This window comes from Lutra lutra, chromosome 5 (genome assembly GCF_902655055.1).
Source record: "Lutra lutra chromosome 5, mLutLut1.2, whole genome shotgun sequence".
Classification (NCBI taxonomy): domain Eukaryota; kingdom Metazoa; phylum Chordata; class Mammalia; order Carnivora; family Mustelidae; genus Lutra; species Lutra lutra.
The window spans coordinates 103,815,082-103,831,128 of NC_062282.1; the positions used below are offsets into that span (position 1 = coordinate 103,815,082).

Below are 16,047 nucleotides of genomic sequence, written 5' to 3' on the forward strand. Positions count from 1 at the left end.
GACTCGGCACAGTTTGCGGCCCTTAGGTGCTCAGCAGTGTCCGAAGAGAGGAGATGATGGCTCCAAGGACAGATAATGGAGCTGACATTGAGATTGCTGCTGTGATACAGGGAGAGATCAGCAAAACTGAGCAGGAAGAAATAGATAGCTGTGGTATTTTTTTTCCTTGAACTGAGGAATGCTGGAATGCTACTTCTTAGGAAAAACCATGATGGTGGCAAACACCCAAACTTAGCCCTGGGAATGAGGGAATTAGTGAATTACTGAACTTCAGAGAGTGTTACAGGCATCTTGGAAAGAAAGAGAAGGAAGCTTCTCTGAAGCAGCTTTCAGATTGCCTGGAGCAGTGGGAGAGTCTGCAGGTGGGGAGGAAGGGGGCGATCTGATGGGACCGTCCCGCATCATGTTGTTTTATTTTGTTTTATTTTTTTTAAAGATTTTATTTATTTATTTGACAGAGATCACAAGTAGGCAGAGAGGCAGGCAGAGAGAGAGAGAGAGGAGGAAGCAGGCTCCCCGCTGAGCAGAGAGCCCAATGCAGGACTCGATCCCAGGACCCTGAGATCATGACCCAAACCGAAGGTGGAGGCCCAACCCACTGAGCCACCCAGGCGCCCTCATGTTGTTTTAATATAAGTGACTACTCTAGAATATTAGTGGGCTTTCTCTCTTGGAGCTAAGAACAAAAAGAGATAAATGGTTAGGGTTTTCTTGGCTAAGAGGTCACACAAGAATTTGTGCTTCAGAAGTTAGAGTTGGTAATTTGGATATTACTGTCCTGGGTGCCCAGTTACCAAACAAGGCAACCAATTTAGCAAGCCAGATTTTCTAGAGATTGACAGTTATAAAGGCTGTAAAACAGAGCAGTAACCTCTGAGGTCTAGATATTTTGAAAATGTACTTTGTTAAATAGGTATTACACAGAAAATACGTTTATGGTAAGAAAAAAAACAAACCAACAAAAAGATGGCTGTTCTAAATTTTCCCACAAGTTCTTAGACCGGCCAGAGAAGGAAATGGACACTACTGTAAATACATTCTGTCTCTAATTGTCTGCAAAACTCTGCTTGCAAATGGCTTTATGGTTTAGAATTTTGTCTCCTTTTGCATTTTCATCAGTAACTCCTTTCTCCCAACTTTATACTCGTAATTGCTTTTAATAAACATCATCTAATTAGAAAAGCCTGCAGTCTTATGGCCTAGCACAGGACTTCTGTTAGCACTGAGTAAAAAAAAAACAGTTGTGGTGGAACTAAAACTTAAAAACTGAAAAAGAATGTATAATTTTGACAAGAAAGAGGCATATAGTATTCTGCTTCTGTAGACCAAAAATTCTATACCCACCAAAGTTGCCTTGGTTTGGGAAAGTAACAATAAAAATATTAAGTGTAGAATGATTTTAGAAAACTCTGCATAATCAGTAAAGAGATGAAATACTGAATTAAACCTCCAGGAAAATCCTATTATTGAACATTGACTCCTTGGTACATTAAAAAATAATACAGAATGGATAAATGGGTTCATTCTACCAGTGCAAGAATGTGTCAATATTACATCAGTCTTTACTATAACAGATTATCCAGAAGGTTTGTGAATCTGAGCTAATAAGATTAATAGTGTTTCTGAAGTTTAGATAATTCCAGAAAAGCAGAAGAAAGAACTTCAGCTTATCCTAATACCTTATTTGCTTTTCAGTTTGAATTTTAAAATGGGGTATGTTTGAATATAGTTTTTCACATTTCTGTGCTTTAAAAGTGTTACCCACAAAAACATAGGGAGCACCAATGAGACCCATCACAATGAATGTGTTAGTAGTTAATTTGCCATGGCTTCCAATAACCCACAGCTAGGGTTCCCTTCCCCTAGTCTCTATAGCCATCAGGACACTTTTGCAAGCAATTGTGGATGACAGTTTTTCCCATCATCTCAAAAATGCCGCACCGACAGTTCCCATGGTGGCATTTTCTAAATGGGCCATCAACTAAAAATCCTTTTTCTTTGCTTAGATCTTTATTACTTGAAGTGTAGGGCATATACCGGCACTGTCATTACCTGAAACCCCCACCCAGACCCACTAAATTCCAATCTGCATTTTTAAAAAAACCCTCCAAAGATTTTGTATACATATTACAGTTTGAGAAGCACTATGAAGCTCACTCCAGTTTTAAATCCTCAATAATTTACCTTCCTGTAGAATTCTTTATCATCATAATAGCTTAAAGGAGAAAAACATGTGTTCATTTCAATAGTTAGTACAAAGGCAGCTGATAAAGTTCCAGACCCATTCCGGAATTTTCTGTAATAATTACATTGAGATTTTAGTTTATTTGAGGAGATTGATATCTTTACAATAATGAATCTTCTAGTTCAGTAATCAGTATACCTCTCCATTTATTAATCTTTCCCTCCATATAGCATTAAATTTATTCCTATTTAAGTTTACTCCATTAGTTATTTTTGGTATCATGACTATCATCTTTTTTCTATTGTATTGTTTATTTTTCACATGCAGAAAATTAATCAACTATATATATACATTTATAACCAATCACTTGGAAGAACTCAGGTTTAATAGTTTTTAAGGTGACCCTCTTGAATCATAACTAATTTTTACACTTCTAATTTTTTTTTTAATCTTGTAATCTGTCGAGGAATAAATTCAAATGGCCTTAATAGTATAGGAAACCCTAGAACATTGGGTACTTAAAAACCATTTGGACTTAACTCCCACTTCTGGGAATACAGAATACAGCTACGTTTCCCTATTCTCTCCTCTGAGTACAGCTAAAAGCCCCAGACATTATTTGTAAACAAACATAACACTGAAAAATGGAGAGGAGAAGCAGACTGGCTTGGGAACCTTGAGACCCAAGGAAGGACATGGAGGTGAGTTCTGTGGTTTTCTTTTAGCTTCATATATCTCAGACTTCTTGCTGCAGAGACTGGCAACATGGACATGCCAGTGGGTGCAGGCAGAAACTCCTACAAAAGCCTGCTATGTAGCCAAAGGACCAGGAAAGGTGCAGCCCAGGAGGACAAAACATTTAGACAATAACCTCTCCACTCTAGCCAAACAGCACAGGAAAAAACAAACAAACAAACAAACAAAGCAAGACAAATCTGTGACCTCACACCAGTCATGCCACGAAGTCAACTCGAGAGTTTGGCCCTCCACCCTAGTAGACTCTAACAAGGTACCCAGATACCCACAGAGCATGAATTTCAATGCTCACAAACAGTAATGTGGCAGCCCTCCCTTTCTTTGATGGAATCAAAGAAGGCATGGTGGAGAGTCAGGACTTCAATCACAACCCAGTAGTAATGAGGCCAGCTGCTGCAAAGCCTTCTGCTGTCAGTGGAGGCCGTATGAGGAGTAGTAACACAGCACTACCGCCCACCTGGGCAGAGTGGTATTGGCGCAGCCTTGGGGAGTAGTCAGAGCTCCCAGCCCCCACCCAGCAGTAATAAGCAGCCCCCACCTCAGATTTCAATAGAGGCTAGGCAGAGAACCTGAACTTCTACCCCTGCTTGTCAGTAATGAGGCAGCACCACCACCTTCCTCCCTTGCCAGAACAGTGTCAGGGAAAACCACCTAGAACAGGTTAAAAAAATCCGGTCTTATTAGTCACCACATAATATCCAATTTGTATACATTTCAATCAATAATAAACATTTCAAGAACCAAACAAAACATAAATTTTGAAAGACAATTACTAGGTGCCAATACAGGAATGCGGAGGTGGCTCAGTCAGTTAAGCGTCTGCCCTCTGCTGGGGTCATGATCTTGGGGTCCTGGGATCAAACCCCACGTTGGCTCTCAGCTCAGCAGGGAGTCTGCTTTTCCTCACTATCCCTCTGTGTTCTCTCTCTCACACACAAATTAGTAAATCTTAAAAGAAAAAATAGATACCAATACAAATAACAGAGATGTTTTAATTACCTGACAAAGATTTTAAAGCTGCCATGTTATGGTAAGCACTTATGAACACACTTGAAACAAAGGAAAAAATAGGAATTCTCAGCAAAGAGATAAAAGATAGAAAAAAAAACAATTTTTAGAGCTAAGACATAGAACAACGTATTAAAAAAAACTCGCTGCATGGACTCAGCAGCAAAATGGAGGGAACACAGGACCAAATTAGTGAACTAGAGAATAGAATGATAGAAATTACTAGATCTGAACAACAGAGAGAAAAAACTGAAAAAAACAATGAACAAAGCCTCAAGGCATCTGTGGGACCATAATAAAAGATTTAATGTTTGTGTCATCAGAGTTTCAGACGAGAAGAGAAAGGAGAAGTACTGGAAAAGCCTGAAATAAATAATGTCTGAAAAGTTCCTGTGTGTGGTCCAAGACACAGAACCACAAATCCAAGAAGCTAAGTAAATCCCAAGAAGGATGAACTCAAATGTACCCAAAGATGCATCACAAACCTCTGAAAATAAACAAACAAACAAAATTAAAAATCTTTAAAGCAGTGAAATAGAGATGGCAACTTAGCTATAAGGGGAAAACAGTTCTCATGACAGAAGGTTTTTCATAAGGACCTATGGAGATGACGAATGGCACAACATGGAAAGTAACATAGTATTCGTTATCCACCAAAAATAATCTTTAGGAATGAAGGGGAAATCCAGACATTCTCCAATGAAGAGGAAAATTAACAGAAGTTATCATTCACATACCTGCCCTAAAAGAATAGCTAAGAAAGTTCTCTAAACAAAAAAAAAAAAAAAGAAAGAAAGAAAATGATAAAAGAATTTTGGGAAACTGGGAAGGAAGAAAGAACAAGGGAAGTAAATTTGTAGGTAAATATATTTTACTTCTACTCTTGAATTTCTTTAATTATGTTTAACAGTTGAAGTAAAAATTTTAACATTGTCTTACACTGTTCTAAATATATACATAGACAAAATGAAATTGTATTATAAATGGGGTAGGGTAAGGTATATGTAGGAAGGTAAAGTTTCTTCACTTTTCTGGAAATCGAAGTATAAATAAAAATGAAGAGCCATTTTTATCAGTCGGTTTGGATATCATCAATGTTTTTAATTTTGTCAGTTCAGTGAGACCCTGGGGAAAGAAATACCTATCTTACACTCTTTGGAGTACAGTTTGACAGTAGCTTTCCATTTCAAATATCAATTATGGAGCCAGTAATCCCCCATCTAATAACCCATCTTGACAGGAATAATGCATACAAAATACATAATAATGTGTGTACAAGGTTGTTTACAGTACTACAGTGTATATGCTTACCCCATGTTTGCCCATTTCAGAGCATACATAACAAAAAATGAAGAGATTTTTGTAGAGCAGCTAAGTCTAAGTAGGAGTGGGCACATAGGCACATTGTACTTTATACCTTTTCTCTACTAGATCCTCATACATCATCATCTAGGCATTGAGTACAGATTCTTTGCATAGAAACACATATTACTATGTTTTTTCTTTTTTTTTGTTGTTAACAGGTCCTATCATCGTATGTGTGGTAAACTATAATTTCTTTGTTTTCTTTGCATTGTATCTTGGAGATCGTCTTGTTCCTCAAGATACAGAACACCGCTGTAGTCAATATATCTGACCCTATCTCATCCTAACTGCCACATAGCATCCCTCACTAGGAGTGCAGTTGTAGCTGATCTGTTTTCCCATGTGTAAACATTCTGCTCTAAGCACGTGTTAGTATTATAAGCAATGCTGCAACAAAAACCCTTACATAGAGTTCTTCTATACTGGTGCTTTTCTTGGGCTAGATACGAAGAAAATTAGAAGTACTAGGTGAAAGGTTAAATAGTGTTAAATCTGATATTGCTGAATTCCCTCAAAAAGACTATTCCTTTGTACTTTGCCTGAACCCCACACTCCCATCTTTGCTATTTTATTCACAGCTTGGAGTGGATGAGTGGATAAGGTAACAACTTACCCAAAGTTATTCTGAGTGCTGCCGGAGGCTCCCTCAAGCTTAGAGCCATCCCACATTGTTTGTAGATATTCTTTTATTTTTGTAGATGTTGATTCTGTGGTTCCCTCTTTAAGTCCAATTCCAACTACCTTCTCTCCTCCAGGATCCCTCAGAGTTGTTGGTCCATGTGCTTGCTTTTCTAACACTGTATCGTATTACTTTAACAGCCTATTTTTGAGATTTACCATTAGCGGAAGCTGGGTGAAGGTTACATGGAACTCTATTATTTTTGGAGTTTCCTGTGAGTTTCTAATTATTTCAAAAAGGAAAGTATTTTTTTTAAATACTTTGTTATATCCAGGGATTTGGATTGAGAGGAGAAGTCTGGAACAAGTGCTCAGTTGATTTTTTTTTTTTTTTTTACCATACTAACTTTTATTTTGAATCATTACAGGACATATTTTTTAAATGGTAATAAAATTCCACATGCCTTTTTTCAAATGAATGAATGATGTAGTTTGACATATGTAGACATGAAATTTATAAAAAATAATTTCATTTTTTGTATTATCCTTTTTAACAAGAAACTTATATTTCATTTCTAATATGAAAACAAAACCAGAGGATCGAAGGGAGTTCCAAAGCTTTGTTTCAATAAAAAACGTTCTCAGAAATGAACTGGAATAAACTTATTTTTGTATTTAATCATTCTAAAGATACCAGTTTGTGTCTAGTTTTTGTAAGTGTTGCCTATATAAAAGTTCTCTTTCATGGTAATAACCTACTAAAGCTTTGTTGATGAAGCGTCACTAACTTCATGTAGATAAGATAATAAATGATCAGTCACAGCACTCCTTTTTTCAGGGATCCAGAGTTACAAATCAGCCAAGCATTCGCCTTCTTTGGTCTGGACCGCGGTGGGTCACTTGCTGGAGTAAAAATAGTTACTAGCCATTATTTTGAAGCATCTGATACTGTTACCACATGGTAGCAGTACTCAGTTAATCTCTTTGTATGTTTCAGGACAATTCTATTTTATTATTATTATTATGTCTTGTCACCCAGAACCTTGGCAAAATTAAGCTTTCAAATGGGAAACTGGGTTCTACCTGGTAAATGTGCTTTCCCAAGTATGGGACAAGCCATGATCTGGTATGTTCTGCTCAATATAATGTCCACTCCCCAGTGATGGTATCCCCATGAGATTTGGAAGGGAGGGCCCCGACAGTGTCCCAGCTCCGTGTCTCCTGAGATGCACTCTGTTCTTGTGCTTTCTAAAATTAAGTGGGGAATTGTTGCACATAAGTAATTCTGTTACTTGCTCTTTCCCACAGGCTTTTTGGAAGGGATGTAAACAACGGAAAGCATATTTGCGCAGGCGGCAAATGTTGATTAATAATGTTGATTCTATTGTGAAGGTAAACATCCCTTGCCACTTTATCAAGTGCTTGACTTTTTTTTTTAAGGTTTTATTTATTTATTTGACAGAGAGATTACAAGTAGGCAGAGAGGCAGGAAGAGAGAGAGGGGGAAACAGGCTCCCTGCTGAGCAGAGAGCCCAGATGTGGGGCTCGATCTCAGGACCCTGAGATCCTGACCTGGGCTGAAGGTAGAGGCTTAACCCACTGAGCCACCTAGGTGGCCCTCAAGTGCTTGACTTAATTAAAATGACTTTCTCTTCATTTTAGTTTTGTTCTTGGAAGACAGATTATGGAAAGAGTACATAAGAGTCTTGACATATGAATTATGTCGCGGGTTTGAGTCCCACGTCCATTACTCAACTGATCATCTTCAAGTCTGTTAAAACACTGTACCTGGCTCAGGTCCTTTCTATAGTTTTGAGAATCAATTGTGCAAGTATTTCAAAACCTATAAATGCTCTTTCTCTAGGAACTCCAAATTGATTATTTAAGCTTTGGGGAAAACACTGTTATTACACATCCCTCTTAACCATATTCACTAATAACATTTACAAAACTTAACAGTACAAAACCTTAGTTGTTAGGCAAATACAAAACCAGTGACAAGAAAAAGTAGAACTAAGTTAGGACCTGCATGTGGGGGGTAAGTAGGTCTAACCCAGCTCTCCACCCAGGCTGACAGCCCTGAGTTTAGAAAAAGGAAAGACACTGGGGTGCCCACTGCCCAGTGCTAAAAACCAGAGGACAGCTGAGAAATGAACTTTCAGACAATGTGGAAATCCAGATGAGAATTGGAATAGCAGAGATTGAAATCAAATGAGATTAATTCAAAAGACCTTTGAAACTGTGAAGGCAGAGAATGATATCATCTAGTTCCATTGTGCTCCTTGGTAATGTGTTCTGCTTGCCATGGGGCATAAGCCTGTGTTGTATCAGAAAACTGTAGGTCCGAACTTGTCCCTCAGGAGAAGTCTGGATGTGCTTTCCTATAAAGACCTAAAGGATCCTGGATGCTGTTAAGGGATGCTGGAAGAAATCCTGGACTTGTGTTTTGATTCCCTGACCTGCTCTAGCTCTCAGCAAAATGCCTTGCCCTCTTGGTTTTTATTTCCTAAGATGAAAGCAAAATGGTACAAAGCTACATTACCTTCCATACCATAAGGTATAAAACGCTTCAAAACCCTAGGGAAAATGTAACAACAGGAGTAGGAGATGAAGATAATGCTTAGGACGTTAATTATTTGGTAGGCTGTTCACTTTTTCTTTTTTTATCAAAATATCAATATTATCTTTAGAAAGACTACATGAAAAAATATTAAAGGTTGTTTAGTAATTGCCTTGATTTCTCTATTTAACTCTTTTTTAGATTCAGTCCTGGTTCCGGATGGTAGTCGCACGGAGGAATCACCTTGCACGACTGCAGTATTTCAGAGATCATGTAAGGCACACACAAGTTGATTTCCCCTGGCTGAGAATGAACTGAACGAATGCTTTGTTGAATGTTCGCATTGAATGATTTCTAGTAAATGGTGGAAATGTTTTCAGAAAAGAACCCAAGTAGAAGGCTGCTGGCATATTGTATATGCTGGCTGCATAGTGTTCCTGTGTAGTCTTTGTATTAAATAGACTATCTTGTCAGTTCAGGAAGAGAAAATGAAAAGTCTTCATGCACTTGCTTCCTTTGTCATAACTATCATTCATGCACTTGCTTCCTTTTGTCCTAAGACATACCAGAGCTTTTGATGAGGTTGATATTTTCATGTCTGCCCAGCTGTCTTTGGTTCAGTGTCTAAAACACTAGTGTCATTTAGTTGGATGGATAGTTGGAATCTATACACCAGTAACCTTATATTTTGTTTTTAAGTCCAAAGGTAAATGGTGGAAATGAACAGTAGGAGGAAACAACAGGTCTTAAAAACTCAATGTGATAATATTTGGAGGCTTACATTTTTTTATTCAGAACTCATGTTCAGAGTGAGACTTTACTAGTCAGGACTGCATAGGAAATGTGTGAAAAGAAACAGATGTGGGCTAGAGAAAAGATTCCAGATGAGTATTTTCCAACACTGCTTGTAAAGTTTTTCTAACTGGTGACTGATAAATAGAAGCCCACAGGAAGAATTTTTTCAGGATCTTTTAAAGAATAGATAAGTGAACACAGGCTGAATCATCTAAATTTGGGCTAAAATTCTTTTCCCTTTTAGATCTCTTTATAAACGGTGCTATATAATCTTGTCAATACTTTTAGCTGACTTACCTGACCTTTTCTCTGCAAAGAAAATGCAAAAAATAAACATTGAATACATTCCATCTAACTATTGTCAGTTCTAAATAGTTTTCGTTCTTAAAGAAAAAAAAAAGATTTTATTTTTGAGAGTGTCAGGTGAGGAAGGGAAAGAGCCTCAAGTCCTTCAGTAGGAAAAAAAACAAAGACTAACTTACAGGAAAAGCCAATAGAAGGCATATCTCAGAGACCTGTATTAGAGGCATTTCATCAATTTATAAGACGTGAGTCTGAAATAGTGAGCAACTTCGTTCTTGAGAGATCTCTGAACCATGTGCAACTACTTGGGTGAGTGGGTCAGGACTCCCGTCATGAGACAGGTGGGAGGGGAAAACCCAATCACAGTATCTTTTCTAGCAACGAATGAGATGTGGTGGTCAGGGGAGAGTGAAGCATACCAAAAGGGTGATGTCAGTAAGAAGACAACATGGCACAGAATATCAGTATTCCAACCAGGCATCAGAGATATGGTGTATCAGTATGTGGAAAAGGGGTCCCGAATTTACTTGAAATGGGTCCCGAATTTATGAATACACAGATGAAAATAACATGAGGTGACAAGCAACAGCAGTCATAGCTCATAACATAATTCTGAGTGACCAGGAGCACCTGAGCAGCTCAATTGGTTGAGTGTCTGACTCTTGATTACAGCTCAGGCATGATCTCAGTGTGGTGGGATCAAGCTCCGTGTTGGGCTCCATGTTCAGCAGGGCGTCTGCTTGTGGTTTTCTCTTTCTCTCTTTCTCTCTCTCTCTCTTTGCCCATCCCCATCTATTCTCTCTATATCTCTCTAAAATGATTAGTTAAAAGAAAATTCTGAGTGACCTACCAAAGACAAGTCATAGAGTGGATGGTTCTTCTTTGGCCATTGTTTGGTAGTCTCATATCCAAATCATGTATAGTCTTCATAGTTCCTAAGGACAAAAATTAAAATATTCTTTTATATAAAATGAAAAAAAATTAAGTAATCTCTACACTCAACATGGGGCTCGAACTTAAAACCCTGATATCAAAAGTCATGTGCTCCACCACCTGAGCCAGTGAGGTGCTCCTAAGTAGTGTCCATTCTTAAATACTCTCAGTTCTTGGGTAGTTCTGAATTCTATAATCATGGAATAGAGGGACCTTGGGAAGATCATGACTGGTCTCATTCTTTTGCAGAAAAATGAAATTGTGAAAATACAGTCCCTACTGAGAGCAAACAAAGCTAGAGATGACTACAAAACTTTGGGTAAGTGGAAGTACAGATCTTCCTCCACTAACGATGGAGTTCTTCCTAATAAGCCCATCACAAGTTGCCAATATCCTAAGTTGAAAATGCACTTAACACATCTAATCTGTGGAACATCATTGTTTAGCCTGGGCTGCCTTAAATGTGCTCAGAGCACTTAAATTAGCCTACGGTTGGACAAATGATCTAACACGAAGCCAATTTTATAGTAAAGAGTTGAATAGCTCATGTTATTTAGTGAATACCACACTGCAAGTGAAGAACAGAATGGTGGTGAGTATATGGGTGGTTTACCCTCATGATCATGTGGCTGGCAGGGAGCTGTGGCTCACTCCTGCTACCCAGTATCCTGAGGGAGCATCCTATGGCATGGTATTAGCCTGGGAAAAGTTGCAAATTCAAAATTCAAAGTACTTTCCTTTTGAATATGTGTGGCATTTGCACCATCATGAAGTCAAAAACATCGTAAGTCAAGCCATCACTAGCTGGGGATCATCTATACTCTGAAACAAAGTATGGATTCTCTTTAAACGAGGCAAAAACAAAAACAAGAGACTGCTCCAGGAATAGAAGTTGTCCATTGTTTCCAGTAGGTTTTGACCATCTCAGACCCCAGGTTCTGAATTGGTACACAAAGGAATGTTGATGGCAGGAAGTTGGCCTTCCTGTTGTAAGTGGAAGCGGTAGGTAGAGTGGATATGATTTCTTCAGAAAGAAAGGAGTTGGCATAAATGCTGATATTTTTATATTAAATTTGAGCTAGAGTCAGAAATCTAATGCGAAAGAGCCAGAAGATAAGCTTTTATTTGAAACTGTTTAGTTTTTTTTGTTGGCCTATGATTTTTTTCCCCTCATTCTAAGAATAAAACATGTTCACATCAGAAATTTTGGAAACAAGAGTAAGAAGGAAAAAAATATGAATAAGAAAAGGAAAAGCTCATCTCCTGAAGATGACCATAAACATCTTCCTATAATTTCATTCTCAACTTTCATGGTCCCTGTAGTTTTTAAAATATTTTATTATAATATGACATGCCATTTGTAGAAAATATTAAAAGAGCAAAATAAAATAAAAATCACCCAGAAATAGCATTGACATTTTGTACTATTTACAATCCCAACATTGCGTATGTTCTGTTCTTTACATAGTGAAGATCTTTTTTTATATGCTGAATTTTTAACATTCTTACTATCACAAGAACATGTGATAGATTAAGAACCTGCTGATAAGCCTACTAGTATTGCACAAACTTTTTACATCTTTTGGTCAGGTTATTCTGAATTAGTTTTGAGAGGGTAAAAAAAAAAAAAAATCATGACTTGGCATCTTAGTCGTGAAAATGGCCATTGTGCTGTGTCTACCTCTGCCTTCCTTCTCATTTTTATTTTTTGGAGGAAGCAAATTTGAGTACTATAATGAGCACGGTGCCAAGGAAGTAGTTTAGCTGGTACCCTTTTAGCCTAAAGTCCATCTGAGTTCTGGGGTGAAGTATACGGCTCAAGAAAGGTCTTCCTTGGTACTTGTTAAGGAAAAGCCTCAGAAAGATTTAGAGAGCAGGTTCTGCTTCCAGCCTATAGGATGTATTAGGTAACACATCATTCTGCAGGATTCCAGAATTCCCTCTGCAAGCTAAGTAAGGGAAGGCCAACTAGTATTTGCAGGGCCACACTTCTCCATTGTCGAATTCATGAGATTCATCTCTCAGCTGGTGGATACCTTTAAGTGTTTTCCAAGAAGTCTAAATAGGGATTTTTGTTTTCTGAGCCCCGACACACTAGAACAGGTTTGCTACTGTCCTTGCTCATGAAAGACATTTTAAGAATAAATTTTCCAGCTGAACACAGGCTGCTTTTCATTTCTTTCTAGGTAACATGTTTTTGTGGTCAGTTGTAGGGATGCTTTTCACTTGCTTACATTTTCTTTTAATTGTTATTTATTTACTTGAGAAAGAAAAGAGCATGAGAGGAAGAGGGGACAGAGGAGATGGAGAGAGAGAATCTCAAGCAGACTCTTTGCTGAGCACCGAGCCTGATGCAGGGCTCGAGATCATGACCTGGACCAAAATCAAGAATCAGATGCTTAACAAACTGAGCCACCAGGCACCCCTTTACATATTTTTTAAATTTCAAAGACAAAAGAAATTCCAATTTAAAAATCCAGGTGATTTTATGTTAAAGCATAGAGGGTAGATAGAAATTATGTTAGTGAGTAAGTTAGGGTGGTTCTGTGGTAACTGAAATGTAACTTTTCATTTCTTTCTCAATTCAGCATCTTTATAAGACTAAGGCATTTTTTTTTAAGATTTTATTTATTTATTTGACAGACAGAGATCACAAGTAGGCAGAGAGGCAGGCAGAGAGAGAGGAGGAAGCAGGCTCCCTGCTCAGCAGAGAGCCCGATGCGGGGCTCAATCCCAGGACCCTGGGATCATGACCAGAGCCGAAGGCAGAGGCTTAACCCACTGAGCCACCCAGGCGCCCCAGACTAAGGCATTTTTTTTTTTTAAAGATTTTATTTATTTATTTATTTGACAGACAGAGATCACAAGCAGGCAGAGAGGCAGGCAGAGAGAGAGGAGGAAGCAGGCTTCCTGCTGAGCAGAGAGCCCGATGTGGGGCTCGATCCCAGGACCCTGAGATCATGACCTGAGCCGAAGGCAGCTGCTTAACCCACTGAGCCACCCAGGCGCCCCCTAAGGCATTTTTTTAAAGGTATTATTTATTTATATGAGAGAGAGAGAGAGAGTATGAGTGGGGGCGGGGGGAGAAGCAGACTCCCCACTGATCAGGGAGCAAACATGGGGCTCAGTCCCAGGATTCTGAGATCATGACTTGAGCCAAAGACAGACACTTAACCAACTGAGCCACCTAGGCACCCAAAGACTAAGGCATTTTTAATCTGAAAAAAGAAAGTCACTTTTATTGGTCTGTCATCATTGATTTTCACCCATTCCTTCTGGAAAGACATTGAGTTCCTTTAGGCTTGTTGGTTATTGCAACTGTGATGTGGCCCACTTCTCAGTAATGACTGTCAAATTAGGTGATTCTCTGAAATTCAGATATCCCAAAGTGATTCTGAGCCTGAAGATGTCATAGGGCTTCTGCTGACAGAGGAAATATTAAATTTGGGCTGTAATAATTACTAAAGCTAGAATACTAATTTTTTTCTAACATGTTTATTGGCACATACAGAGATAAGCAGTCCTTAGGAGCAGAAAGAATTGGAGACCAGGTGAGCTGGCTCGTGTCCTCGCAGCTTAGCTACATACGTGAGCTCTGGAACATCGCTCTGGCTTTTTCTAAAATGGCCATGTCATTAGCAACATCATTGTTGGAAATAGTAGATGATAAATTCACATGTACTTCAGTGATCAGGAAAAGAAGGGTCCCAAGAGCTGAAGTAATTTCTGCAATAAAACCCATCAGAAGTGGCAAAATACTAATACCAATGCCCCTAGATTTGGTTGTCCATGTGGGGTTCATGCTGTTAGTTCTTTGTGTGGTTGTTTTAACTCTTCTTATTTCTTGAATGTCAAAACACCACAGAACCAAGGTGGAAGTAGAAAGAAGGTGGGGTAGGGTCTCAGTATAAGGAAGAGGATGGTGATGGAAGTTGCCACAATGGGGCTCAGCTTTTTCAAGTCATCTTTGTGCTGTTGTGTATCATCATTCATCACTGAGGGTCCACATCGTTTATTCTTACAGTTGACTCAGTGTTCACTAAACTCTTTAACAACTGTATTCTTTGTGAAGCCAGCATGCCAGGGAATTAAAGCATAATTAAGGTTCAAAACACTGAGAGGAAACGCCTTTAGAACTTAGACCCCCCTCTCAATAGCTGAGGCTGGTCTCCCAGCCTCTGAGTGCCCTCCTTTGGTCTGTGCTGAAAGGACAAGGACCAAATTTCAATTTCTAAGATGCTTTTTTTTTTTAAATTTATTTATTTGACAGAGCAAGCGAGAAAGGGAATACAAATTGGGAGGTGGAGGGCTGAGCAGGAAGCCCGATGCAGGACTCAATCCCAGGACCCCAGGATCATGACCTGAACCAAAGGCATTCACTTAACTGACTGAGCCACCCAGGTGCCCCACTAAAACCCTTTAATTTGTGCCACTTAGAATTTGTGTTCCACTTGTCATTCCATTAGCTCCTGTTTGGTCTTACAGTTCTCCTTGCATTGACTTTTTCTAATTCAACTTTCACCTAATTCCTGCTCGCTCCCTCGTGGTGTTTTGGACTGAGAGAAGCCACTTCCTGTTCTAGCAAGAACAGGAGTCTCTTAATCTGGTTCATCCACAGGGTCTCAGAGATAACTTAGTTAACATACCTCCTCACGTTCCTCATCAATAAGGCGCAGATGGGTAGAACTATCTTCTCAGGGGCGCCTGGGTGGCTCAGTGGGTTAAAGCCTCTGCCTTCAGCTCAGGTCATGATCCCAGGGTCCTGGGATTGAGCCCCGCATCGGGCTCTCTGCTCAGCAGGGAGCCTGCTTCCTCCTCTCTCTGACTGCCTCTCTGCCTACTTGTAATCTCTGTCTGTCAAATAAATAAATAAAAATCTTAAAAAAAAAAAAAAAAACTATCTTCTCAGTGGGAGAGTCCTGGAAGCAGTGTGGAAGAAGGCTGATAAATAAGTATTAGATAACGAGAAGATAGACCAGATGGCATTGGTGGTGTGCGGTTATTTATAAGATCAGTTTCCCTGTCCAGACTTGACATGGGCAGAGCGAGTCATTATAGTGACCAAGTACTTCCATTGCCATATTTTTATCGTAATGCTTTAGTCAAGTACCTGATTCTTCTCCTATTGATGATAGTTCCAACCATGCCTAATGAAAGCATGCCTCTTCTTTCCCCACAGTTGGCTCTGAAAACCCACCATTAACAGTAATCCGAAAATTTGTACACCTACTGGACCAAAGTAACTTGGATTTTCAGGAGGAGCTGGGGGTCACACGGTTAAGGGAAGAAGTGGTGACCAAGATCCGAGCCAATCAACAGCTCGAGAAAGACCTGAACTTGATGGACATCAAGATTGGGCTCCTGGTGAAGAACAGGATAACACTGGAGGTCAGTGCGATCTGTGGGGCCCTTGGCTCCCAGAAGAGAGAAGGAGCATGTGTATTTGCCCACAACACCTTTGTCCAGCTAAACTTATTAGGAATCCAGAATGTGTTGTCCAATTCACCAACCATTTTTCTCATGG

At 39.2% G+C, this 16,047-nt stretch overlaps 1 protein-coding gene and 1 pseudogene across 3 annotated transcripts in view; both read left to right on the forward strand.

Annotated features, from left to right (window-relative positions):
* Window positions 1–16,047, forward strand: part of IQGAP2 (IQ motif containing GTPase activating protein 2) — a 283,046-nt gene that overhangs the window by 219,741 nt on the left and 47,258 nt on the right. For all 3 annotated transcript variants that reach the window (XM_047729600.1, XM_047729599.1, XM_047729601.1), the window contains 4 exons: window positions 7,241–7,324; window positions 8,694–8,765; window positions 10,773–10,842; window positions 15,703–15,911. In XM_047729600.1, coding sequence (XP_047585556.1) covers window positions 7,241–7,324; window positions 8,694–8,765; window positions 10,773–10,842; window positions 15,703–15,911 — 435 coding nt within the window. The remainder of the gene's footprint in view (window positions 1–7,240; window positions 7,325–8,693; window positions 8,766–10,772; window positions 10,843–15,702; window positions 15,912–16,047) is intronic.
* LOC125099952 (single-stranded DNA-binding protein, mitochondrial-like) lies at window positions 9,293–10,254 on the forward strand (annotated as a pseudogene).